This window comes from Balaenoptera acutorostrata, chromosome 2, assembly GCF_949987535.1.
Source record: "Balaenoptera acutorostrata chromosome 2, mBalAcu1.1, whole genome shotgun sequence".
NCBI lineage: Eukaryota > Metazoa > Chordata > Mammalia > Artiodactyla > Balaenopteridae > Balaenoptera > Balaenoptera acutorostrata.
The window spans coordinates 126,332,107-126,359,147 of NC_080065.1; the positions used below are offsets into that span (position 1 = coordinate 126,332,107).

The window sequence follows — 27,041 nt, forward strand, 5'->3', positions numbered from 1 at the left end:
TCAAGCAAATCAATGGCATGGAAAAGGGGAGGAGGGAATCTTACACAATGAGAGAAATTAAGACATACCAACCAAATGCAATGGATAGTGGATCTTGTTTAATCTTGATTCAAACAATCATAACAACTTTGAAATAACTGGAAAAATCTGAATATAGATGGGATATTAAACAATATTAACTTAATTTCTTAGGTGTGGTAAGGGCATTGTAGTGAGGTTTTTTTAAGACGTTAAAAGTTAGAGATTTATAATGAAGTTTTATGGGTAAAAATTTAGTTTGGGATGTGAAAATGTTGGGGAGATAGGGTAAACGATTGTGGCAAAATATTGATAATTGTTCTAGCTAGTTATGAGTACCTGGCGTTCATAGTACTATTGCCCTTCATTATGGGGTTTGAAAATTTTCAAAATAAAAGGTTTTTAAAAATTGACACTGTAAGAAGAGAAGAGGACACCCTTCTGAGATACAGAATCATCGCTACCATCACAGATTATACATGTATTAGAGAGATTCTCCAGCCTTTCCGGTTTCATCGTTTGATATGATAACTTCATTCTGAAATAATGCTGCTCATGAATTCTTCTACCACGTGAATCTTGGGGGGTTTTCTAGTTATGACAATGGATTAATGCAAACTGAGCTACCTGATGGCATCACATTACATGCCTGGTATGTGTGTGTGTGTGTGTGTGTGTGTGAGGTTAATCTCTTTCTGCCTCAGTTTCCCCATCTGTAATGTGAGGAACTCACAGCAGCCCTATGTAGTAAGTACCATTAATATCTCCACCTTAGACAGATGAGAAAACTGAGGCAGAGGTTAAATAACGTGTCCAAGGTTCACAGCTACTAATTACTCCCATAGTTCATGGCAATAAAAGTATATAATTCTGAAAGTTTTCTGTTATTATATATATATATTTAAATATATATATATTTAAATTTCTGCATATAGTCTTTCTTCTCAGGCAAACTGTTACATAAATATTTTCTTTTTGCTCCAAACTCAATTAGCATTATTGAAAGTAGTCTCTACTAATATCATTTCTCCTGTATGGCCCTCAGACAATTGCCTCAACCTTAGGGTTCAGAGATAGTAAAAATAGTATTGTAACCTTACATAGCTCGGTGATACGTACTGGCAAGAGTTGGGAACATTGGGGAGTTGCCTGGTGGTGCCGGGTTCAGTGCCTGGTCGGGGAACTGAGATCCTGCAAGCCAGGATGCTCAGCCAAAATTAAAAAAAAAAAAAAAGAGCTGGGAACATTGCATCCATTTTCAACCAAGAAAATGTAAGATCCTCTGAGGACGCGTGGTGGCGCTGCACGATAAGGTACAAACCGGATCCGCAGCTGCGTCTCCATTAACAGGCAAAACTCAACAGCAGAGCCTGGAAGCCCACGGGAAGCTTGGATGCCACAGAAGGAGGACTGGGTCCTCTGTAAAGGACTACTCACTGGAATATTTCTGAAGTACCTTGTGGAATAACTACAGTCTCAGAAACGTACTGAGGCCTTTACAGCTCAGCGGAACCACCCTCGCCAGAGGCTATACCGAGCAAGAACAATGGAGGCCAGCAGGAAGCTCATTTGCAGACAAAGGCAAGTCTTTTTCTTCTTTTTCTTCTTAGGCTTAGCTCAGGGGGGCTCTGAATTTAGGCGTTATTCTGTGGTGGAGGAAACTGAGGGGAGCTCTTCTGTAACCAATTTAGCAAAAGACCTGGGTCTGGGGCAGGGGGAACTCTCCAGGCGGGGAGCTAGGGTCATTTCCAAAGGAAACAAACTGTATTTGCAGCTCGATCAGGAGACTGGGGATTTACTGCTAAATGAGAAACTGGACCGTGAAGAACTGTGTGGTCAGACAGAGCCCTGTATGCTGCGTTTCCAGGTGTTGCTAGAGAATCCCTTAGAGTTTTTTCAAGCTGAGCTACAGGTAATAGACATAAATGACCATGCTCCGGTGTTCATGGACAGAGATATGTTGCTAAAAATATCAGAAAGCAGTCCTCCTGGAACTAAGTTTCCTCTGAAGAACGCTCAGGACATGGATGTAGGCCGAAACAATATTGAAAACTATATAATCAGTCCCAACTCCTATTTTCGGGTCCTCACCCGCAAACGCAGCGATGGCAGGAAATATCCGGAACTTGTGCTGGACAAACTGCTAGATCGGGAGGAGGAACCTGAGCTCAGGTTAACCCTCACTGCTCAGGATGGCGGTTCTCCACCCCGGTTTGGCACCGCTCAGGTCTACATCGAAGTCGTGGACATCAACGATAATGCCCCTGAATTTGAGCCGCCTTTCTATAGGGTGCAGATCCCCGAGGACAGTCCCATAGGCTACCTGATTGTCAAAGTCTCTGCTACGGATATAGACATAGGAGTCAATAGAGAGATTTCCTATTCACTTTTCCAGGCTTCAGAAGAGATTAGCAAAACCTTTGAGATCAACGCCATGACGGGAGAAATTCGACTGAAAAAACAACTTGATTTCGAAACAACTCAGTCTTATGAGGTCAATATCGAGGCCAGAGATACTGGAAGTCTTTCTGGGAAATGCACCGTTCTGACTCAAGTCATGGATGTGAACGACAATGCTCCAGAAGTCACCATGTCTGCACTTACCAGGCAGATCCCCGAGAACTCGCCTGAGACTGTGGTTGCAGTTTTCAGTGTTTCAGATCTTGATTCTGAAGAGAATGGGAAAATAAGTTGCTACATTCAGGACGATCTACCTTTTCTCCTTAAATCTTCCATGGAAAACTTTTATACCCTAGTAACAGAGAGACCGCTAGACAGAGAGACCAGAGCAGAATACAACGTCACCATCACCGTCACAGATATGGGAACCCCCAGGCTGAAAACCGAGCACAGCATAACCGTGCTGGTGTCCGACGTCAACGACAACGCCCCCGCCTTCACCCAGACCTCCTACACCCTGTCCGTCCGCGAGAACAACAGCCCCGCCCTGCACATCGGCACCGTCCGCGCCACAGACAGAGACGCGGGAGCCAACGCCCAGGTCACCTACTCGCTGCTGCCGCCCCTCGACGCGCACGTGCCCCTGGCCTCCCTGGTGTCCATCAACCCGGACAACGGCCACCTGTTCGCCCTGAGGTCCCTGGACTACGAGGCCCTGCGGGCGTTCGAGTTCCGCGTGGGCGCCGCCGACCGCGGCTCGCCCGCGCTCAGCAGCCAGGCGCTGGTGCGCGTGCTCGTGGCGGACGACAACGACAACGCGCCCTTCGTGCTGTACCCGCTGCAGAACGCCTCGGCGCCCTGCACCGAGCTGGTGCCCAGGGCGGCCGAGGCGGGCTACCTGGTGACCAAGGTGGTGGCGGTGGACGGCGACTCGGGCCAGAACGCCTGGCTGTCGTTCCAGCTGCTCAAGGCCACGGAGCCCGGGCTGTTCGGCGTGTGGGCGCACAACGGCGAGGTGCGCACGGCCCGGCTGCTGAGCGAGCGCGACGCGGCCAAGCACAGGCTGGTGGTGCTGGTCAAGGACAACGGCGAGCCGCCGCTGTCGGCCAGCGTCACGCTGCACGTGCTGCTGGTGGACGGCTTCTCGCAGCCCTACCTGCCGGCCCCGGAAGCGGAAGCGACGGACGCGGCGCCGGCCGACCCGCTCACCATCTACCTGGTGGTCGCCTTGGCGTCGGTGTCGTCGCTCTTCCTCTTCTCGGTGCTGGTGTTCGTCGCGGTGCGGCTGTGCAGGAGGGGCGGGGCGGCCTCGGTGGGTCGCTGCTCGGTGCCCGAGGGCCCCTTTCCGGGCCACCTGGTGGACGTCAGCGGCACGGGGACCCTGTCCCAGAGCTACCAGTACGAGGTGTGTCTGAAAGGGGGCTCTGGGACCAGCGAGTTCAAGTTTCTGAAGCCAATTGTGACCAATTTTCAGGGCCATTCCCCTGGCCCAGATATAGAAGAAACCCCCAACTTTAGGAAAGATTTTGGTTTCAGTATTCAGTGACAGTAATTGTTTTTCACGTTCCATATATTTTAAATTGATGATACTTAAAGGTGATGGTTTTTCTGGCAACCTATCATGAACTTTTAAACTACACTAAACTTGCTTGCAAATTTTGTTTTAAAGAATGGTATCTTTTCTTCATTACTGTAAGAAGATTAATGGTCCTAAATCTTGCCTCTCAAAACACTGTTGAAGTCAATAAATGTACAAGTCCTTTCTGGCATAGCTTAGAAATGTGTTAGATTAAAAAACAGTGGGAAATTAATTCTATATAATTAGTTATATTTCCTTGAGTTTTTCTTATTAGGTTTTAAACCATTAAGTACATAAGAGCAGTACTGCACTAACACACTGAAGCATGCCCAATCAGGAAGGAGAGAGAACTGGTACAGTGAGAATCTGGTTCTTACTTTATTCTGCTCTCATAGCACTTTAATCTTATTTTCTCTTATTAATTTTGCTTCCTTTCATTAACATACCAGTGTTAGTTTTAATATAGTTATTGTAATTGCTTTCCATTTAGTTTCGCTAGTGTAAAAGGGGAGAAAAAGCTACACTGTGTTTATCCAGTGTGATGAAAGGGCATAGTAGGAAATTGGCTTTTCCCACTTGAGAAACATTGGTCATCTTGTGACAGAAAATGCAGTAGCTGTCTAATCTCTGTTCATCTTTTCTTCTTTGGTAACACACTCCAAATTTCGTTTAGAGCATTAGTGTGCTTAGTCAAAAGAACATGTTTTCCCAGGCTCCTTGGCAGCTAAAACGGGACATTTGACTACATGTATATGCAAATGTTGTTAGAGACTTCCAAGAAGGCCATTAAAAGGGAGGTGACTCATCTAGGAAGGGGTCCCTTTTTGTCCTTCTCTAACTGCTTCTTGCTGCTTGGAATGTGGGAGTCTTGGCTGGGACATAATCAGTCATATTGAGCCATAAAGCAACACTAAGGATGGAAATAATGGACCAAGACAGTCAGTATAGAATAAACTTTAAAGAGATGAGGATCCCTGATAACCACAGTTATCATGTCATCCCTGGATTGCTCACTTCTGAGCTATTTTTACATGAGAAATAAAGGAATTTCTATCTCATTTAAGCCACCATCATTTTAGTTTTGTGCTACCTCCAGTGGAATCCAATCCTAATGCTTTCACAGTAAGATTTTTTGTTAAAATGTTATATAATACGACAAAATGGACAGATCTTAAGTGTATAGTTTGATCTAACTGATCTTTGTCAAGTTTTCCTTGATTTCTAATTTAGTTAAGAGTACAGAGTGCTTTACATTCATTATCTTTTTAATCCTCTGCCAAACCCTAAGGAAGTTGGCATGTTATTTCCTCTTTTACTTGTTCACAATTCTGAAGTAATAAAAGGAAAAATTTGGAATATATTCTAAGTCTGCTTGAATGGAATGCCCCAGTTCTTAACCCATACGCTATCACAGCAGGCGTTAACTGGTGGCATTGTCTTCCTAACAAAGGAAGTGAAATCCTTCTATTGCATGAATTGAACTCCTATGTAGAAATGTAACTTTTAGTCTGTAGCTTGCTTTTGTTTCTATACCAGAGATCACACTGCTCTGGACCAATAAACCCAAAGTTGTTACAGAAGCACTGACCTAAGTAAGCTGGGTCAGGTACCACAATTGACTTTCATCATGATCGAATCAGCCTGATTACCTTCCTGTACCTTCTCAACATATCACATTCATTATTACAGAAATGAAGGCCCTAAATAGGGAGTAGAATTACCCTATGGTTGTATTTCTTGAGTTTTTTTGTACTATTCCTTCAATCTTTTTCTGTCAGTACTAATATATATTTTCTCTTTTTTTTGAAAGTTTATTATATACATTCTGTAAATCCCTTATTCAAGTTAAATATACCGTATTCATTTTAGCACACTATTTCTTTGAAAGCAGTTGCTATTCTAGTATTAGCTCTAAATGAAATAACTAATTTCAGAAAAGTATAGGCAATGATGTGGAGGAATTTTTATCACTAAATAATTTAGAGATTCTGGAAATTAAATAGAAATAAAGCTGATAGGCCCCAGTTATTTTCTGTTAAAACTAACCATATGTCTTTGACAACTCCTCTTAAAAATTATGCTGAAAAAAGATTTAGAGGGTCATAAATGACTTTATTCTGAAAGGATGGCTCACAAGAGCTGAATCAGACATTATTCAGCATTTGCTGTGATAATCCAATTTTGTAGAGTGATGAATTTTTGTTGACTCAGATGCTGGGTGCATGAAATTTCATTCTTGTGTATTCATTTTCTATTGCTACTATTAAAAATTACCACAAACTTAGTTGCTTAAAACAATAAAAATGCACTACTATATAGTTCTGTAGGTCTGATGTCTGATATGGGTATGACTGGGTTAAATTCAAGATGTCACCAGGGGTGCATTCTCTTCTGGTGGCTCTAGAGGAGAATCTATTTCTTTCTCTTTTCCAGCTTCTAGATGCTGCCTACAGTACTTGACTCATGGCCCCTTTCATCCATCTTCAAAGCCAGCAACATTGTGTCTCTTAGTCCACTTCTTCTGTAATCACATACCCCTCTGACCATAGCCAGGAAAGGTTCTGTCCCTCCCAGATAATCCAGGATAACCTACCCCCCACAAGGTCCTCAATTTACTTATATCTGTGAATTCTCTTTTGCCATGTAAGATAACATATTTACAGATTCTGGGAATTAGGGCATGAACATCTTTCGGTGGGTGGCCATTATTCTGCCTACCGCAGGTTAACTGCTTGGAAGAAAATTATCTGGTCTAGCAGGACCACCTGTGGCCAAAGGAAGGCATACAAAGACCTTTATAACAGAAGTTTAGACCCCATTGATTGAATGCTTTAACCCCAGACAAGGTATTTATCAAAAATTGTTCCACAGATTGTTAACAAAAACACTGGATTTATAAAAACATTATGAATCTTTACTGGAATTCAATTTAAATTTTAAAAATGGAAAATCTGAACTAAAGAGTATTTTGGGGGTTTTTTAGATGATGAAAATGTTCTAAAATTGACTGTGGTGATGGATGCACTACTCTGTGAATATACTAAAAGCCACTGAATTGTAGACTTTAAACGAGTGAATTGTATGGTATGTGAATTACATCTCATTAAACCTGTCTTTTAAAAGGAATAAAACAGAAATTATTCTTATCATGATAAAAAAAATCCCAAAACATGCCAGGCCTAACCTTTAGACTGCCTTTTTGGGAAATAACTTTCCAATAATTTGAAAGTTTCAAAAACTCATGTCCTCAGGCTTAGGTGTTGGAAAGAAGAGGAAGTAATCTACTCCTTAATAAGGCGTTGATAAAATACTCTCTTTAGAACCATCACTGATTGCAATTTTGCAGTGTCCACTCATCTGTAATTCTATAACATGTACCATGAAAATAATGTACTTGTGAAACTGTTCCCATATTTTTTCAGAAATATTTTGCTCCTAAATTTATATTCTTCTCAGCTTAAATGTTAAATTATTTTATTTAATCATTCACCCTGAACAGCTTTAAACAGTCAACATAATGAAAGTTTGCTCTTAGTACTCCTCCTGTGTAACAACACAGCTCTCTCTGAACTCATAAAAACCACAAGAAAATAGAACTAAGTGTTTCATATTACAGAACACGGTTGACACAGCCTATGTGTTACATTTAGGAGAATTTTGCATCCAACGTTAAGCCAGAAAAGATAAGACATAGTGAGAACGCGTGGTGGCGCTGCAGGTTAAGGTGGTGAGAAACAGAACTGCAGACGTAGCTCCAGGATCCAGCCAATTTCACACTGCCTGGAAGCTGAAGAACAGCTTTCTCAGTCAGAGCACAATGTGTGTGAAACCTCTTTAAAACTGTATTTAGAGACATAGTTCTGACCTGCTATACTGCAGGACCGGACTACCAGGATCCTGGGCACATATGAAGCTCCTGTGAACTCAGTTTTCAGGAAAGAGCAATGGAGATTGGATGGATGCACAATCCGAGACAAAGGCAAGTCCTAGTTTTCTTTGTTTTGCTGAGCATGTATGGGGCGAGCGCCGAGTTGGGGCCCTATTCAGTAGTGGAAGAAACAGAGAGAGGCTCCTTTGTGGCAAATGTAGGAAAAGACCTGGGGCTGGGGTTGACAGAGATGTCCACCCGCGGTGCCCGGATCATTTCCCAGGGGAACAAAGAGCATTTGCAGCTCAAGGTTCAGACTGGGGATTTGCTCATAAATGACAAACTAGATCGAGAGAAGCTATGCGGTCCGAGTGAGCCTTGCATACTACATTTCCAAGTATTAATGGAAAAACCGTTAGAGATATTTCAGGCAGAACTGCGAGTGCAAGACATAAATGACCATTCCCCCGTGTTCACTGAAAGAGAAATGATTCTAAAAATACCGGAAAACAGTCCTGTAGGAATTGCATTCCCTCTGAGTAATGCTCTGGACTTGGATGTAGGCAGCAACAATGTTCAGAACTATAAAATCAGCCCCAACTCCCATTTTCGGGTTCTGACCCGAAATCGCAGCGACGGCAGAAAATACCCTGAGCTGGTGTTGGACAAAGAGCTGGATCGGGAGGAGGAGCCTGAAATCTCATTAACCCTGACAGCGCTGGATGGCGGCTCTCCGCCTCGGTATGGAACCGCCCAGGTGCGCATTGAAGTGGTGGACAGTAACGATAACGCCCCTGAGTTTGAGCAGTCGCTCTACAAGGTGCATATTCCCGAAGACAGCCCCGTAGGCTCCCTGGTTGTCACTGTCTCTGCCAGCGATGTAGACAGTGGAGTCTATGGAAAAATATCATACACATTCTTTCAGCCTTCAGAAGATATTAGCAAAACTTTGGAGGTAAATGCTATGACAGGCGAAATTCGACTGAGAAAAAAAGTAGATTTTGAAACAGTTCTGTCTTATGAAGTGGACATCAAGGCCACTGATGGGGGAGGTCTTTCAGGAAAATGCACTCTTCTCCTGCAAGTAGTGGATGTGAATGACAATCCTCCAGAAGTGACAGTGTCTGCACTCACCACTCCCATCCCAGAGAACTCCCCTGACATTGTAGTTGCTGTTTTCAGTGTTTCAGATCCTGACTCTGGGGACAATGGGAAAACTATTTCCTCCATCCAGGATGACCTTCCTTTTCTTCTAAAACCTTCAGGCAAGAACTTTTACACCTTAGTAGCCCAGAAAACACTAGATAGAGAAGAAAGAGACGAGTACAACATCACCATCACCGTCACTGACATGGGAACCCCCAGGCTGAAAACCGAGCACAACATAACCGTGCTGGTGTCCGACGTCAACGACAACGCCCCCGCCTTCACCCAGACCTCCTACACCCTGTCCGTCCGCGAGAACAACAGCCCCGCCCTGCACATCGGCACCGTCCGCGCCACAGACAGAGACGCGGGCGCCAACGCCCAGGTCACCTACTCGCTGCTGCCGCCCCTCGACGCGCACGTGCCCCTGGCCTCCCTGGTGTCCATCAACCCGGACAACGGCCACCTGTTCGCCCTGAGGTCCCTGGACTACGAGGCCCTGCGGGCGTTCGAGTTCCGCGTGGGCGCCGCCGACCGCGGCTCGCCCGCGCTCAGCAGCCAGGCGCTGGTGCGCGTGCTCGTGGCGGACGACAACGACAACGCGCCCTTCGTGCTGTACCCGCTGCAGAACGCCTCGGCGCCCTGCACCGAGCTGGTGCCCAGGGCGGCCGAGGCGGGCTACCTGGTGACCAAGGTGGTGGCGGTGGATGGCGACTCGGGCCAGAACGCCTGGCTGTCGTACCAGCTGCTCAAGGCCACGGAGCCCGGGCTGTTCGGCGTGTGGGCGCACAACGGCGAGGTGCGCACGGCCCGGCTGCTGAGCGAGCGCGACGCGGCCAAGCACAGGCTGGTGGTGCTGGTCAAGGACAACGGCGAGCCGCCGCTGTCGGCCAGCGTCACGCTGCACGTGCTGCTGGTGGACGGCTTCTCGCAGCCCTACCCGCCGGCCCCGGAAGCGGAAGCGGCGGACGCGGCCCCGGCGGCCCCGCTCACCGTCTACCTGGTGGTCGCCTTGGCGTCGGTGTCGTCGCTCTTCCTCTTCTCGGTGCTGGTGTTCGTCGCGGTGCGGCTGTGCAGGAGGGGCGGGGCGGCCTCGGTGGGTCGCTGCTCGGTGCCCGAGGGCCCCTTTCCGGGCCACCTGGTGGACGTCAGCGGCACGGGGACCCTGTCCCAGAGCTACCAGTACGAGGTGTGTCTGACGGGAGGCTCTGGGAGTAATGAGTTCAAATTCTTGAAGCCGATTCTCCCCAACCTCCCGCCCCAATGCCCTGGGAAAGAAATAGAGGAAAATCGTACCTTCTACAATAGCTTTGGGTTCAATATTCAGTGACCGTAATTAACTTTTATATCTCATAGGTATGTTGTTTTGTGGCACTTCCATACCAACATTATTTCCCCCAAAATGTGTGTGTTTGAAGTTGTGCTGATGTTACTTTATATTTTCGCATGTTCTACCCACCTTTACTTTTAAGTGAATGTTTATCTTTACCTGTGGTTGTAGTTAGATAGCAATTTATTCTCTAACCAAGGAGGTCTTAATTTGTAATTAATTTGCCTCCTTAAATAATAACACCAAATCAGGTTTTGCTCATGGCCCTCTCTCCAGTTGAACTCTCATTCACAATTATGCTTATGATAAAATAAAGCAGACCACTTTCAAAGTATTTCAAGTGTTCAAGTATTTCTTCATTTTATTTCTTTCTTGCGGTTTTTCTTGTGGTTGAATAATGGTTGCTATTCAGAAATGTCATTCTTCTTTCTTTAAATTCACCACTTTTTAGTTAACATTTTAAAATGTTTATTACTGCTGAAAATATACCTGAAAAATCATGTCCTATGATACAATCATAAACATAAACACCTTGTTAGAATGGGCCAGAAGGCAATTTTCTTAGTGTCTCTTCCTTACTCAGCCTGGAGGGTTATTCTGAAGACACATTAATATTGTGGCCACCCACAGAATACTGGAATATGAAGTTATAATTTTCCAGATGTCTCATTAATGTTACAAAGGTAAAATGCAACCTAGTTGAATACAGGCTCCCGAATAATAATTTGTTTATTGTAGAGTGGACTTGTTTGCTAATGTGTATAATTTTTTTCCTCCTGTGTTATCCCAGAATTTAATATATATACACTGGGCACTAATTTTCAAACTTTAAAAAATCACAGGCAACTGAAAAATTATATTGTATATATTATATAACATACATGTTTTGTATGAAAGAAATGTTTTGTGAACAGTGCTTAGCTTTTTTTGTGATACAATCCGAAATTGCCTGTATTATTCCATTCTATTTAATTTTCAAATGTGGTCATGATCCACTAAATTGATTTCATGACCTACTAATGGGTAGCAATCCAAAGTTTCAAAACCACTTTTCTCAGATATTTGTAGAGTACTGAAAAGTATGAAAAGATAGTCCTTTAACATTCTAATTTTTTAACTTTTTTCAAGTCATTGTAGGAGGAAGTTTTGTTTCATGCTGTACAAGTACCAACCAACCACTCTTGCCTTTAGTAACCTGACTATATTACAGAAGAGAAAGCCTTCATTGTTGGGGGAGGATCTTTCCAATGAATTTCATCAAAAAGTCTAAAGTCTGTATGTTGTGGAAGGAAAATGTAGATGAGCAAAATGAGTAAGGGTATAGAAGGAAAGGAAGTGTGTGTGTGAGAGAGAGTAGGCATGAGAAAGAGGAGGTGCATGAGGGTGAGTTAAATGATTGCTTTTATGCCTGAGGTGGGGCCACAGACTGGAGTCAATGCCACGCACTGCCTCTTGAAGATATTCTAATCTTAACATTATAGAGGGGCTGGGTATTAGTCAGTTAATAATGCCTGGAAGTCAAACCTCTTGCTCTAACATATCCAAAATAATCTAATGTTTACAGTCCTTGAATGCTAAAATTTCACCACCAGTTCTTTCGAACTGTGTGGACTGATTAATTACTCTTTGAATTCAAGAAAAATGGAGGGAACAAAAGTCTCTCCATGCAGGCTAACTAAATTCTAATTTTCTATTTTCAGAAGTGGAACTTGGAGTAAGTTCTTCTTCCCTAAACGAAAACTTCCTTACATAGAGAACAAAAACTCATATTAATCAAAATTAAGTATTAAGGTTACCTCCTGTATTTACTGTTCTTAGTGGGGAAAAGATGGAGGACTACTAGCTTAAAGAGATATACAGTGTTATAGCTGTCAACAACCAAGGTGGGAGTGTTCTATCAGCTTGTTTTCCCAGTAAGCTTGGTCTCTCTCATCTATAATGGGGGAGGGGGAAAGAACAGCTCAGGCAGAAAATCTAACAGGTGCAACAGCAGAGAAAAGGACGAGGTACTTGTCCTCTTGCTTCGAGTTTTTCCAGCTATCTGAACAGGAGGACTTGTCTATTTCTGGAAAGAACTGTGTGTTTCCTGACTCTAATGGAGAGTGGCCAGGCCTTCAGGAGCTCAGATGCCCAGATATAAGTAAACCAACCAGTTCTCTTACAATGTATTGCTAAAAACAGATTTTGCTCTTATGCTTCAGATACCTTATTTATAGTTAAATATAAACCAGTGCATAGGAATCCAACTGTATCAGCCAATTTTATATTAAAGGACTGTAAGTTGTCCAGTGGGAAGAGGTCACTTACAAAATGGAGATGCAAGAGACTGCTCAGCCTCCCAGAATTGATTTTCTTGAAAACCCTTACCAATAAGAACAAAATAACACTTTAGCTTGGAATTTGCCAAGAGTATGGGAAAGAAAGGACATAAGGACATTTTCACTTACAAACACATTGTTTTCCTCATCTCCTTTCTACTTCAAGTCCCTATACTACTACTGCATTCCTGCATCCACTGATTAATCTAACATGGCCTCTCAGTCCTCTGCTCCAGTTGTCATTAGTGCCTTGGCTACATGCTGTACTTTTTCACTACCCAGAACTGTTCTTTCTATGAAATATGATTTCACATCTCTCCCTCTGAGAACACAACCTTCTATGCCTTTAGCCCTCTCATCCTGCTACTCCTGTCACATCTTGTCTTTGACCTTGTCATGACCTCCATTCCATGATGCTATTACCACCTATCAACACCCTCCTGTTTTAATTTCCTTCCCATCCAGCTGACTCCCTGTTTTACCACTCCCAATCACTTCATGCTTATATTCTCAATTCTCTTGTTCAACTTGCCTTCACTCTAGGATTTCCTTCACCACCTGATGAAACTCCACATTACATGAATATAGTTATCTCTTTTCTCTTACACCTGGGATGCTGCACTCTATAAGACAAACTTAGAAAATTATCAATACTATTGCCACTAAGTTTATCACACCCAAACTTAATTGGGCTTTCAAGATCAAGAAATCTTTTTATATTTTCCTAATCAGCTTTCTCTTTTATTCTCCATAACAACTACTTCAAACCTACTTATCTTACTTTAAACTTCTCATCCTACTACTTACACAACCCCTTTTAGCAGATGAACTTGCTTAATACCTTAAAGAGAAAATAGAATCCATCAGATGGGAATTATCTCAATTTCCTGTCCCCAAACCTATACTCTTGATAGCATATGTACTTGGAAAATTTCCTCTGCTAAGGTCCCTTCCACCTAAGTCCAATCCCTTCATATATAGGATCCCTGGACCCTATTTTGACCACTTTCTAGGGGCTTCACATTGATTACATCCTTTCTTGTGTATCTTAATTTTCTGCCTCTTTACTCAATACTGCAAATTAGCATTTAAAAACATTTCTCTAGGCTTAAAAAACCCTCCTGAGTCTAAATTCCCCTCCAGATACCAATCTACTTCTTTCTTTTGCAGCTAAATTTCTCAAAAGGGTTGACATTTTTATTTCCTTATCCCTCTCACTTTTCATCCCAGTGAAATCTAATTTTTATCACAACCACTCTACTGAAAACTGCTACTGTAAAGCTCATCAAAGATTTCTGCATAAGTTAGGTAAGGTTACACTACTGAAATAGAGCAGCACAACTACACAGTGGCTTGTAAAAGTATGTATCTCTTTCTTGTACCAGCCGCAATGTAAATGATTGGGTAGATAGGGCAGCTTTGCTCCTCATGGTCCTTCTGGAACCAAAATTCGTTTCAAGTAATTCCTCTTACATTCCCTGTTTCAGTGTATAATCTACATGACTTGTAGCTGGGTCACTGCCACATCTGGGTTCTAGCTGGCTAGGAGGGAAGAGACACATACAGATGTCTTCCATTCCAGACCCAGAGGTAGCAAATAAAAATTCTGTTCACAATCTGTGAGAACTTAATTAGCCACACCTAACTACAAGGGAGGCTGAGTCACCATGTGCCTGGGTACAGTTCTATTACTATATAGAAAAGGAGAACAGATTTTGGCAGACATCTATCAGAATCCTCCACAATGACCATCTTCTTAAATCCAATGGACCATTTTAATACTTATTTTTCTTGAGTTTTCTGAAGGATTTGCTACTGTTGGTCTTCCTCATCTCCTTGAAATGCTATTTGCTTTTAGTTTCATGATTCTGAACTCTGCATCTTCCTTGTCATTTTTAAAAAATGCTTCCTTACCTCTCCTTTAAATGAAGATGTTTCTCAGAGTTCTGTGCTAAGCCTCTTCTATTCTTATTTGGCACACTTTTGCTTGGTTCTCTTAGAGATCTCATGGTTTCAAACACCATACACAGGCATACCTCATTTTATTGCACTTTATTGCATTTTGCAGATATTGTGTGTTTTTACAAATTGAAAGTTTTTACAAATTCAAAGCCCTGCAATGAGCATATCTATCGACACCATTTTTCCAAAGCATTTGCTCACTTTATGTCTCTGTGTCACATTTTGGTAATTCTCACAATATTTCAAACTTTTCATTTTATTATATTTGTTATAATAAATATAATGGTGATCTGTGATCAGTGATCTTTGATGTTACTATTGTAATTGTTTGGGGGGGCACCATGAACTATATCTATATAAGACAGTGAACTTAATAGATAAATGTGTGTTCTGACTGCTCTACCAACTAGATGTTCCCCATCTTTCTCCCTCTCCTTGGGCCTCCCTATTCCCTGAGACACAACAATATTGAAAATAGGCCAGTTAAGGGACTTCCCTGGTGGCGCAGTGGTTAAGAATCCACCTGCCAATGCAGGGGACATGGGTTTGATCCCTGGTCTGGGAGGATCCCACATGCCACGGAGCAACTAAGCCTGTGCATCACAACTACTAAGCCTGCGCTCTAGAGCCCAAGTGCCACAACTACTGAAGCCCACGCGCCTAGAGCCCTGCTCCACAACAAGAGAAGCCACCACAACGAGAAGCCTGAGAAGCCCGCGCACCTCAACGAAGAGTAGCCCCCGCTCGCCGCAACTAGAGAAAGCCCTCGTGCAGCAACGAAGACCCAACTCAGCCAAAAATAAAATAAATTTTAAAAAATTTTAAAAAAGAAAATAGGCCAGTTAATAATCCTACAATTTGCCTTAAGTGTTCAAGTGAAAGGAAGAGTCACATGTCTCTCACCTTAAATCAAAAACCAGAAATGATTAAACTTAGTGAAAAAGGCATGCTGAAAGCCAAGACAAGCTGAAAGCTAGGCCTCCTGCACCAAACAGCCAGGTGTGAATGCAAAGGACAAGTTCTTGAAGGAAATTAAGAGTGCTACTCCAGAGAACACATGAATGATAAAGTCAAACAGCCTTATTACTGATATGGAGAAAGTTTTAGTGACCTGGATAGAACATCAAACTAGATACAACATTGCTTTAAGCCAAAGCTTAATACAGAACAAGGCCCCAACTCTCTTCAATTCTATGAAGGCTGAGAGAAGTGAGGAAGAAGCAGAAGAAAAATCTGAAGCTAGCAGAGGCTGGTTCATGAGGTTTAAGGAAAGAAGCTGTCTCTAGGACGTGAAAGTACAAGGTGAAGCAGAAAGTTCTGATGTAGAAACTGCAGCAAGTTATCCAAAAGATCTAGTTAAGATAATTCATGAAGTTGGCTACACTATACCACAGATTTTCAATGTCAATGAAATAGTCTTATATTGGAAGAAGATGCCATATAGGGCTTTCATAGCTAAAGGGCAGAAGTCAGTGCCTTGCTTCAAAGTTTCAAAGGACAGGCTGACTCTTTTGTTAGGGGCTAATGCAGCTGGTGACTTTAAGTTGAAGCCAATGCTTATTGGCCATTACGAAAATCCTAGGGCCCTTAAGAATTATGCTAAATCTACTCTGCCTGTGCTCTTTAAACTGAACAACAAAGCCTGGGTAACAGCACACTTGTTTACAACATAGTTTACTGAGTATTTTAAGCCCACTGTTGAGATCTAGTACTCAGAAAAAGATTCCTTTCAAAATATTACTGCTCATCGACAATGCATCTGGTCACCCAAGAGCTCTGATGGAGATGTACAACCAGATTAATGTTGTTTTCATGCCTGCTAACACAACATCCATTCTGCAGCCCATGGATCAAGGAATCATTTTGACTTTCAAGTCTTACTATTTAAGAAATACATATCATAAGGCTTTGGCTGCCAAAGATAGTGATTTCTCTAATGTATCTGGGCAAAGGAAACTGAAAACCTTTCGGAACAGATTCACCATTCTGGATGCCATTAGAAATTCATGATTCATGGGAAGAGATCAAAATATCAATATTAAAGAGTTTGGAAGAAGTTGATTTCAACCCTCATGACTTTGAGGGGTTCAAGACTTCAGTGGAGGAAGTAACTTCAGTTGTGGTGGAAACAGCAAGAAAACTAGAATTAGAAGTGGAGCCTGAAGATGTGACTGAACTGCTGCAATCTCATGGTAAAACTTTCTCATGGATGAGGAGTTGCTTCTTGTGGATGAGCAAAGAAAGTGGTTTCTTGAGATGGAATCTACTCCTGGTGAAAATGCTGTGAAGATTATTGAAATGACAACAAAGGATTTAGAATATTACATAAACTTAGTTGATAAAGTAGCGGCAGAGTTTGAGAGGATTGACTCCAATTTTGAAAGAAGTTCTACTGTGGGTAAAATGCTATCAAACAGCATTGTGTGCTACAAAGAAACTGTTCATGAAAGGAAGTCTCCATCGATGCAGCAAACTTCATTGTTGCCTTATTTTAAGAAATTGCCACAGCTACTCCAACCTTCAGCAACCATCATCCTGATCAGTCAGCAGCCATCAACATCAAGGCAAGACCTTCCATCAGCAAAACCATTACGACTTGCTGAAGTCTCAGATGATAGTTAACATTTTTTAGCAATAAAGTATTTTTAACTTAAGGTATGTACATTGTATTTTTACACATAATGCTATTGCACACTTAATAGATTACAGTATAGTGTAAACATAACTTTTATATGCACTGGGAAACCAAAAAATTTGTGATTCACTTTATTGAGATACTCGCTTTATTGCAGTCATCTGGAATGGAACCCAAAATATCTCTGGGGTATGCCTGTACATGCTGATGAATCTCAAAGTCCATATCTCCAGCCCGGATTTGTTTTCTGTGTTTCGGTTATATATGTACACACACACACACACACATTCCACAGGCACTTACCTCAATATCAACATGTCCCAAACTAACTTTATCTTTTTCTATTTCAATCTTGGTTGTTGTTTTTTTTTCCAGCATTCCCTGTCTTAGTGAATGACGCACTAACCATCAGTTCCCAACCCAGAGAGGTGTTCATTATCCTTGAGTATTTCCACTTTTTCTCCCCATGAAAGCCATCAATCACTGGGTCTTAAATATTTTTATATTCTAAATATCTTTCTAATCACCCTGCTTCTCCTTATCGACACTAGTATTACCTTCATCCAGGCTACCATCATCTCCTAACTGGTCTCTCTGATTCCAGTTATTCCCCCTGAAACTGATTATCATACTTCAGCCAATTTTGATTTTTCAAAAATGCAGGTGTAATTATGTTAATCAACTGTTTAAGATCCTACATTGTATTATAATTGCCTTTAGGATAAATTTTAAAATGCATGCTATATAACTCATATAATTGTTTATGTCCTTACTCTGCTTTTTTCCCCCAATCTCATTTTAACATTCTCCCCCTTCCATGGTTTAAAGCTCGAGGCATATTTAACTTCCCTGTTTCCTTAAAATATCTGTTCAAAACACTTCTTCTTCTCCTGAATGGCTCCTCCAGATCACAACTTGTAGTTCAATACCTTAGGAAAGGTTTCAGTGATGTCCAAAAATATGGATTAGATTTTATTTATTTTAACAGGCACTTAACAAGCACTTACTAGCCACTTTGTAAAAATTAACTCATTAGATTCCTATGATAATAATCCTACGAGGTAAACACTATTATTACCCCTATTTTACTGTTAAGGAAGCAGAGGTACATAACTTGCCCAAGACTTAAGACAGTGAGTAGCAGAACTAGGATTCTAATGTAGACATTTTGGTTCCAGAATCCATGTTCATAACCACTATGCAATGCTGTCTCCTAGGTATAAGATGTCCCCTCTTGGTATTTATATATTACTATTTACCTGTGCATACATTCTGACATATTTTAATTACTTGCCTGCCAAATTTTCTAGCCTGTGAGCTCCATAAAGACACACATATGTATTTTTAAAAATATACAAGTGAAAAAAGCAATGACATTACTAACTATAATCGACTGAAATCTATAAGTGTTTACAAGAGTGTAGGGGAGAATATATTTTCAATTACTCAATAAATGGCCTGAATAAAATATAATTTCTTCAGTTCAGGACATTTTAATGGTTCTTCTTGTCGGGCATTCAAAACAGTGATAATTCAGTGCACTTCATGAACCTTGTTTAAATACTGATTCAAACAAACCAACAGTAAAAAATATTTTGGAGGAAAATGTGTAAAACCAAACACAGATTGAATATAAATTATATTAAGCTACCAGCACTAAATTTGTACATTGTGATAGTGGTATAGTATATATTTTTAAAGTCCTTATCTATTACAGATACTTAGTGAAGTATTTAGAGGTAAAAATACGTGATGTCTGGGATTTGCTTTAAAATACTCCAGATGAATTTATGAATTACTTGTTCAAAGAGACAAAAAAAAAAATTCTACTGAAAAAATTCATAGAGACGCATGGTGGCGCTGCAGGATAAGATGAAAAGAGTGCTTCTACAACACTGTGGGCTCCATTATTCACGGCAACAGAGAACATCCAACCCACTGAAAAGAGAGATATTAAGGAGCTTCACCTACAGACCTGCTGGAGGTTTATATACCCTCTAGAAGTTTCCAACTAAAAAAAGAATCAGAGCCTCAGCTTGCAAAATTAGAGCTGAACTTAAATTTTTCCACAAAAGAGTTTTCTTGAAGAAACCATGGAGATCGGAGGGGCACTCGTTCTGCGGAAAAGGCAAGTTCTGATTATCTTTGTTTTACTGGGATTGTCTCAGGCAGGTCCTGAGTCTGTGCGCTATTCTGTGGCAGAGGAAACAGAAATTGGCTCTTTTGTGGCCAATCTGGCAAGGGATCTGGGGCTTGGGGTGGAGGAGCTCTCTTCGCGGGAGGCGCGGGTAGTGTGTGATGATAATGAAAAGCATTTGCAAATCGATTTGCTGACCGGGGATTTGCTCGTAAATGAGAAACTGGACCGGGAAGAGCTGTGTGACTCCACGGAGCCCTGTGTGCTGCATTTTCAGATGGTACTGGAAAACCCTTTACAGTTTTTTCGGGCTGAGCTGCATATCAAAGATATAAATGATCACTCCCCTACATTTCTTGACAAGGAAATAGTTATTAAAATATCAGAGAGTACCATTATTGGAACCACATTCCTAATGGAGAGTGCCCAAGATTTGGATGTAGGAAGCAACAGTCTCCAAAACTACACAGTTAGCCCGAATTCTCACTTCTACGTTAAAATTCAAGACAGTGGTGACGGAAAGATATACCCTGAACTGGTCCTGCACAGAGCGTTGGACCATGAGGAGGAGCCTGAGCTCAGATTAACACTCATAGCACTGGATGGTGGATCCCCGCCCAGGTCTGGGACAACTTTGGTCCTCATCAAGGTCTTGGACATCAATGACAATGCCCCAGAGTTTCCTCAGAGGCTCTATGAGGTGCAGGTCCTGGAGGACACACCTGTTGGCTCTTGGATTATCACCATCTCTGCTAAGGATTTGGATGCAGGAAACTATGGGAAAATATCTTACACATTTTTTCATGCATCAGAAGATATTCGTAAAACATTTGAAATCAATCCACTATCTGGGGAAGTTCATTTGAGATCACGCTTGGATTTTGAAGCAATACAGTCATACATTATAAATATTCAGGCAACAGATGGTGGGGGTCTTTCGGAAGAATGCACTCTTCTCGTTAAAGTAATAGATATAAATGACAATCCACCAGAAGTGACCATGTCATCAATTACAAAGATAATTCCAGAGAGCGCCTCAGAGACCCTTGTGGCTCTTTTTAGTGTCCGAGACCAAGACGCTGGGGAAAATGGGAGGGTCGTTTGCTCTATTCAAGATGACCTCCCATTTTTTCTGAAACGAACCTTCAAGAACTTTTTCACTCTAGTTGCAGAAAAAGCACTGGACAGAGAGGAAAGAGCCGAGTACAACATCACCATCACCGTCACTGACATGGGAACCCCCAGGCTGAAAACCGAGCACAACATAACCGTGCTGGTGTCCGACGTCAACGACAACGCCCCCGCCTTCACCCAGACCTCCTACACCCTGTCCGTCCGCGAGAACAACAGCCCCGCCCTGCACATCGGCACCGTCCGCGCCACAGACAGAGACGCGGGCGCCAACGCCCAGGTCACCTACTCGCTGCTGCCGCCCCTCGACCCGCACGTGCCCCTGGCCTCCCTGGTGTCCATCAACCCGGACAACGGCCACCTGTTCGCCCTGAGGTCCCTGGACTACGAGGCCCTGCGGGCGTTCGAGTTCCGCGTGGGCGCCGCCGACCGCGGCTCGCCCGCGCTCAGCAGCCAGGCGCTGGTGCGCGTGCTCGTGGCGGACGACAACGACAACGCGCCCTTCGTGCTGTACCCGCTGCAGAACGCCTCGGCGCCCTGCACCGAGCTGGTGCCCAGGGCGGCCGAGGCGGGCTACCTGGTGACCAAGGTGGTGGCGGTGGACGGCGACTCGGGCCAGAACGCCTGGCTGTCGTTCCAGCTGCTCAAGGCCACGGAGCCCGGGCTGTTCGGCGTGTGGGCGCACAACGGCGAGGTGCGCACGGCCCGGCTGCTGAGCGAGCGCGACGCGGCCAAGCACAGGCTGGTGGTGCTGGTCAAGGACAACGGCGAGCCGCCGCTGTCGGCCAGCGTCACGCTGCACGTGCTGCTGGTGGACGGCTTCTCGCAGCCCTACCTGCCGGCCCCGGAAGCGGAAGCGGCGGACGCGGCGCCGGCCGCCCCGCTCACCGTCTACCTGGTGGTCGCCTTGGCGTCGGTGTCGTCGCTCTTCCTCTTCTCGGTGCTGGTGTTCGTCGCGGTGCGGCTGTGCAGGCGGGGCGGGGCGGCCTCGGTGGGTCGCTGCTCGGTGCCCGAGGGCCGCTTTCCGGGCCACCTGGTGGACGTCAGCGGCACCGGGACGCTGTCCCAGAGCTACCAGTACGAGGTGTGTCTCATGGGAGGTACTGGGACGAATGAGTTTAAATTTCTGAAGCCGATTATCCCTAATCTTCCAGTCCAAGACACCAGTAGGCATATAGGGGAAAATGAGAACTTTAGGAATAGCTTTGGATTCAACATTCAATAAAATAATTTACTGTAAACTTCTAATCTTTTGTCATTCTTGGCAAACTGTGGATCCATTTTGCCAATCTGTAATAGATTTTACGTTGGACGGTAGTTGCATGCATTATCATTTCTCATGTTCTCCTCACAGTTGCTTTAAAAATCTTTATTTGTGGCTATAATGACATGGAAAAATAATGTGTTCTGCTTTTTCATATATTTGGTCAAAATGTCATATTAATGGAGTTATTGCTAATTTTTTGTTCTGATAATGGCATTGTTATGCAAGACGATGTTATTATTTGGAGGTGCAAACTCAAGTATTAAGAGCAAATGCCACAATGTATGTAATTTACTTCTAGACGTTTCATCAAAGCATAGATACAGCAAATATTAAAAGTGCTGTTGAAGCTGGGTGGAAAGTATATTGGATTTTACTGCACTATTCCCATTGAAAATTTTCATCATAAAGGGTAAAAGTGCCACCTCTCCAGTATTCAGTAGTAGGGTATCTTATTTGTTTGTTTGTTGTTATATAGTGTTTTCCAAGAATTTACTTTATGACAAGATAAAAGTGACCACACTGAAAATTATTGATTTCTTAAGTAATTTTCCTTTTTTACTGTTGTCGTTGATGTTGTTTTGGGGGAGGAGTCTTATAATGTTCTGGGATTTTACGTTGCTATTTTGTTTTCTTTCAATATACCACATTTGCTGGTTTAAATTTGTATTATTTTATATTGTTCATTACGTAACTCATATGTTCATGGTATCATCTTAAGTAAATACTCCTCCATCAGAAGAGTACAGATAAAAACTTCTTAAGAAATTAAAATGAAAATTCAAACTGGTAGAGAAATAAATTAGGTTCACTTTTCTATTGATTTTTTAAAGTAAATATAAAAAAATCCTTAATACTTTGTGGCCTTTCTCAGATGTTCACAAAGAAGGAATGGGTCTATATTAATGGTTTATAGATGTCTCATGGTGTTCCAAATTATAATGTCTCCAATCTATTAGTGTACAGTTCAGTGGACACTTTGGTAACTAGAATGTAGTGTGGATATAGAGCTACTGTGCATATACATTTCTGTGATTTCTCTCATAAAATTAAATATTGTAGACTAGATGATATAGTAAAATGCAATTTTGCTTGACATTGTGAAATGGCTAAAACAAATTCCAGTTTTCTTAGGAATTTTTTTCTTTGCTTCATGCAGTTTTTCCTGGTCTTATTTTGTGTTACAACAGATATTTACTAGTTGTGAGAATTTTATTAAATAGACATTTAAGCAGTACAATCCTGAAAAAGAATGTTTGGGCCCTCTTTATCTCTCAGAGTCATAAGAAGCAAAGCTTATGCTTCTTATGCATAAGAGTAAGAGCAGATAACAAAATATCCTATTTGAATGGTACAGAAACAAACTTGTACACTACCAAATAGAATGGAATTCAGTGTCAGATATTTTATATAAGAAAATTTGGTGATGATTGAAGAGGTGTCAAAATCACTTGGGGTTGGGGGGAAGAGACTGATTACTTAGCAATGTTATTGGGAAAACTGGCTCACTATATAAAGAAACAAAATCCTTATCTCATGTGATATAAAAATAAACTTCATGTGGATCTAAGAGGTGAATTTGAAATATTTAATTGGAAAAAATGTAACAAGTCTAAGTAAAAATATCTTTATGACCTTATTATTGATTTCGATTTCTTAAACAAGGCTTTAAAAGTGCAAACAATAAGGATAAAAATTGACAAATATTACTACCTCAAAACTAGAGGATAGCCCAGACAAGCTAACAGATGACAGACAGGGAGAAGCTACTTGCAGCATTTTAACTGAGAAGGATTAATATTTAGATTATTCAGATAAGTCTTGCAGATAGCAAAAGTCAGAAAGTCAGGAGAGCCAATAGAATATTTTTAAAAGGACAAAAGGGAAAGGTAATTCAAAAGAGGGGAAAACAGAAAGTCTGAGAAGAACATGAAGTGATGCTCAACCTCATTAGTTGCTGATACACATGATAAAATAGCAGTTTATACCCATAGCATTAGTAAAGATGACAAATTTCCATCAAGTGGAACCATAGGAAATTGCATATACACCCCATTTTGAAGGAGTTTCAATAGTATTTAATGAAATTTAGTACGTACATACTTTATGATACAGCAATTCTACTTTGGGGCATATAAGCCAGAAAACTCTTACACAGCTTTACAAAATGAAGTGCATGATAATGTTCATCTTGGGAAAGCAAAGAATAGGAGTCTATCTACAGATCTATCAGTAAAGCAATTGATAAATAAAATGTGGAACATGTTTGTGAAGGACTATTATGCAGTGATCAAAAGGAGTGAACTAGGTGTACAGACAACCACATTAATAAATTCCAAATGTTTCAAAAGGAAGAAAGAGCCTGAGATTTATTGTACGTACCATATATATCCATATAATACATAATATCTCAAACTTATAGAAATATACAAATATATAAACATTGGGAGAAGAGAAGAAGGAACAAATGTAGGAAAGAAGATGTGTGTTTCTACATAGGAGTGCAGACAGAAGTGTGAGCTATACCAATGTCAATGATAAGACATTGTTTAAATTGATTGCAGCATTATAGAGTTGATTTAGTATTGATCAGATGAAGTTGGTTTTAAAAAAAAACATTATTTCTCTATCCTCTCAATAAGATCAATTTCCCATACTCCACGAAAGCTAAGAATTTGCTTGTCATTTTAAGACATAACAATATCCTTAAGAGTTTACCTTTTTAATAAGGGTGGTATACATTATGTACACCAACACTTACACTGAAAAAAATAGCTAATAAAACACTAATATATTGTCAGGTCACAGTTAACGTTTAAAGGTAACTCAGAGAGAGAAAATCAGCCCCAAATCCACTTTTTTCCTTGGGAACAACTGGAATTCTGGGATAGGTGAACCTCTATTTTGACGGTGTATATGGGGGAGGAAATCAAAGCCTGACAAACTGAGAAGCTGATAGAAGACCCTCACTTTAATAAATATGGAATCCTAAGAACGACACCTTTATGGTAGTATTAAACTGGAAATGGATGAGCGCTTGTATGCAATTTCAGCCTTGAACTGGAGTTTCAGCGTTGAACTTGATTTAAGGTGGTCATTGACAAGTAGTGCTCCCAGATCCTGATAGAACCAAATGCAGACCTTCTATGAAAGAAGTTTATTCATCTTAATCCTAGAATTATTCATATAAATAATTTTTATGTTCTTAACTTGAACATAAAGATAACTGCACGCACAAGGAAACATGACACCATGAGTGAGAGCCAGCAGAAAACACAGAACACTTGCAAACACACATAAACTTGCAAACACTTCAGATATTTTGATTATCAGAAACAGTCTATAAGAAGCTAACAACTTTAACTGAAATAAAAGTTACACCTGAAAATGTACAGGGAACAAGAAACAATAAAATGTGAAAGATTAGGAAAGAACCAAATAGAGCTCCTAGAACTGAAAAATATGAAAATCAAAATTTTAAACTGAATAAAAGTTTTAATAGAAAACTAGATGCAGTGAAATAAAGAATTTGTGGAGCGAAAGATAGGTCAAACTATAACGTATCCGACGTATAGCTCAGAGGGTTAATAAGGTGGAAAATATGGAGGAGGTAGTTAGAAATGCAGAACAGAGTAAAAAAGTTTAACATATATTTAACCAGAATTTCAGGAGAGATGAGAAAGAATAATGGCTGGGAATTGTCCAGAATTGATGAAAACCTTAATGCACAGATTCAGTAGACCCAAATAAACCTAACAGGGTAAATGAAAGATAACCATACCTGGAAACATCATTGTGAAATTTCAGAAAGACAAGGATAAAATTTTTTAAAGAAAAGTCATAGGAAAAAGACATTTAATCTTTAAACACATGACAGACTGAAATCTATGTTCCATTTGACAATTTCTCAACAGTATTAATGGAAACTAAAAGAAAGATACCATCCAAGTGCTGAAAGAAATCAGTAAACCTTCCTGCCTAAATAGTCTCTGCATATGAGTCATCAAATGAGAGAATCAAATCAACTGGATGTCAGTTGGTTTTAAATTAATCAAGATCATGGGAAAGAAGTGGTATAAAGCTATTTTTCAAATATAACTTCATAGTTTTCCTCTGTCCCTCCCTTGCCACAGTTCTGAGTCCAGGAGTTTGACCTACTCTGTTTCTAGCCTTCTTCATCTCTAGTGACATCTAATTCTACCCTAGTCTAGTAGATCTATAAGACCATGGCCAACTTCTGAAGATGGTAGTCTTTTAGAGCTGCACCTCTGAAATCACAAATTCAAACATACTTCTCTTAATCTACAACTTACATTCTTTCTCAAAGGGCTTCAATCACCACTCATACCAATAAATCCCACATTTGTCTCTGCAGCCCAAACCTCTTTCCTCAACTTAATTTATATAATGTAAGATCATTTATGTAACAATTTATATGGATACTCTATGGACACCTCAAACTCAACATGTTTTAAATTAAAACTTTCCATTCCTCAAAACTAAACGTCTTCTCCAGCTCTAAACATGTTCCTCTTTTCTCCTCTTCCTGTGTTTACTCTATCAGTTAATAGCACTAACACTCTCCCAGTTCCCTAAGCCTGAAAAAAAGTACATTGACTTTTACTCCTTATTCTACTCTGTGTCTAATCACCATATCCTGTATATTTTATCTTTATCATTCTAATACAACTCTATAACTGCATTTCTAGGTGACAGCAATATTATCTCTTACCTGTATTAATGGAACAACTTCTAATCCATCCCTTGCCTCTAGTCTTAACTCCTCTGTGATTTATTTTCAACTCTGAAACAGGATGATCTTCTTGAAAAATAAGAACACGGTCATGTCACTTTTCTATTTAAAACACTTTAATAATCTTGCATTTCTATTGATGTAGATTCCAAATGACTTAGCATGGCTTACAAAATACTTGCTGATCTTTCCAATCTCAACTCTCACCATTTCTCTCCTCTTACTCTATGGCTCAGCCATACTGATCCTATTTCAGTTCTTCCAAAATACTTCTTTCATTTTTGGATTTGCACAATCATGTTTTTAGTTTGCTGGAAATTTTACCCCACACCCAATTTTTGTTTGGATTACTCAAACTCGTTTTTCATGTATCAAATTAGAATAAACTTTTTCCGGAAAAGTCTTTCCTCTACTTCAAATCCTGGTTAGATGACCCTCATCTATGCGCTTATATTAGCATAAACTTTTGCTATCATGGCATTCATTATGCTCTATTTTAA

The 27,041-nt window shown here is 41.3% G+C and overlaps 4 protein-coding genes across 4 annotated transcripts in view; all 4 read left to right on the forward strand.

Annotated features, from left to right (window-relative positions):
* LOC103012099 (protocadherin beta-4) overlaps positions 1 to 27,041 on the forward strand; it is a 109,535-nt gene that overhangs the window by 51,249 nt on the left and 31,245 nt on the right. The gene's annotated exons all lie outside the window — the stretch shown is intronic.
* LOC103007451 (protocadherin beta-8) lies at positions 1,359 to 3,977 on the forward strand. Its single transcript, XM_007194115.2, has one exon. The coding sequence runs from the start codon at positions 1,565 to 1,567 to the stop codon at positions 3,962 to 3,964; it is 2,400 nt and encodes a 799-aa protein (XP_007194177.2). The 5' UTR covers positions 1,359 to 1,564; the 3' UTR covers positions 3,965 to 3,977.
* LOC103007137 (protocadherin beta-16) lies at positions 7,908 to 10,648 on the forward strand. The gene has a single exon (XM_007194114.2). The coding sequence runs from the start codon at positions 7,942 to 7,944 to the stop codon at positions 10,339 to 10,341; it is 2,400 nt and encodes a 799-aa protein (XP_007194176.2). The 5' UTR covers positions 7,908 to 7,941; the 3' UTR covers positions 10,342 to 10,648.
* Positions 19,186 to 24,031, forward strand: LOC103009770 (protocadherin beta-14). The gene has a single exon (XM_007194122.2). It carries the CDS (start codon positions 19,350 to 19,352, stop codon positions 21,747 to 21,749), a length of 2,400 nt encoding a protein of 799 aa, XP_007194184.2. The 5' UTR covers positions 19,186 to 19,349; the 3' UTR covers positions 21,750 to 24,031.

What these genes read in the sequence shown, in the direction of transcription:
- LOC103007451 (XM_007194115.2), top strand. Translation starts at nt 1,565, where the DNA reads ATGGAGGCCAGCAGGAAGCTCATTTGCAGACAAAGGCAAGTCTTTTTC.
- LOC103007137 (XM_007194114.2), top strand. Translation starts at nt 7,942, where the DNA reads ATGGAGATTGGATGGATGCACAATCCGAGACAAAGGCAAGTCCTAGTT.
- LOC103009770 (XM_007194122.2), top strand. Translation starts at nt 19,350, where the DNA reads ATGGAGATCGGAGGGGCACTCGTTCTGCGGAAAAGGCAAGTTCTGATT.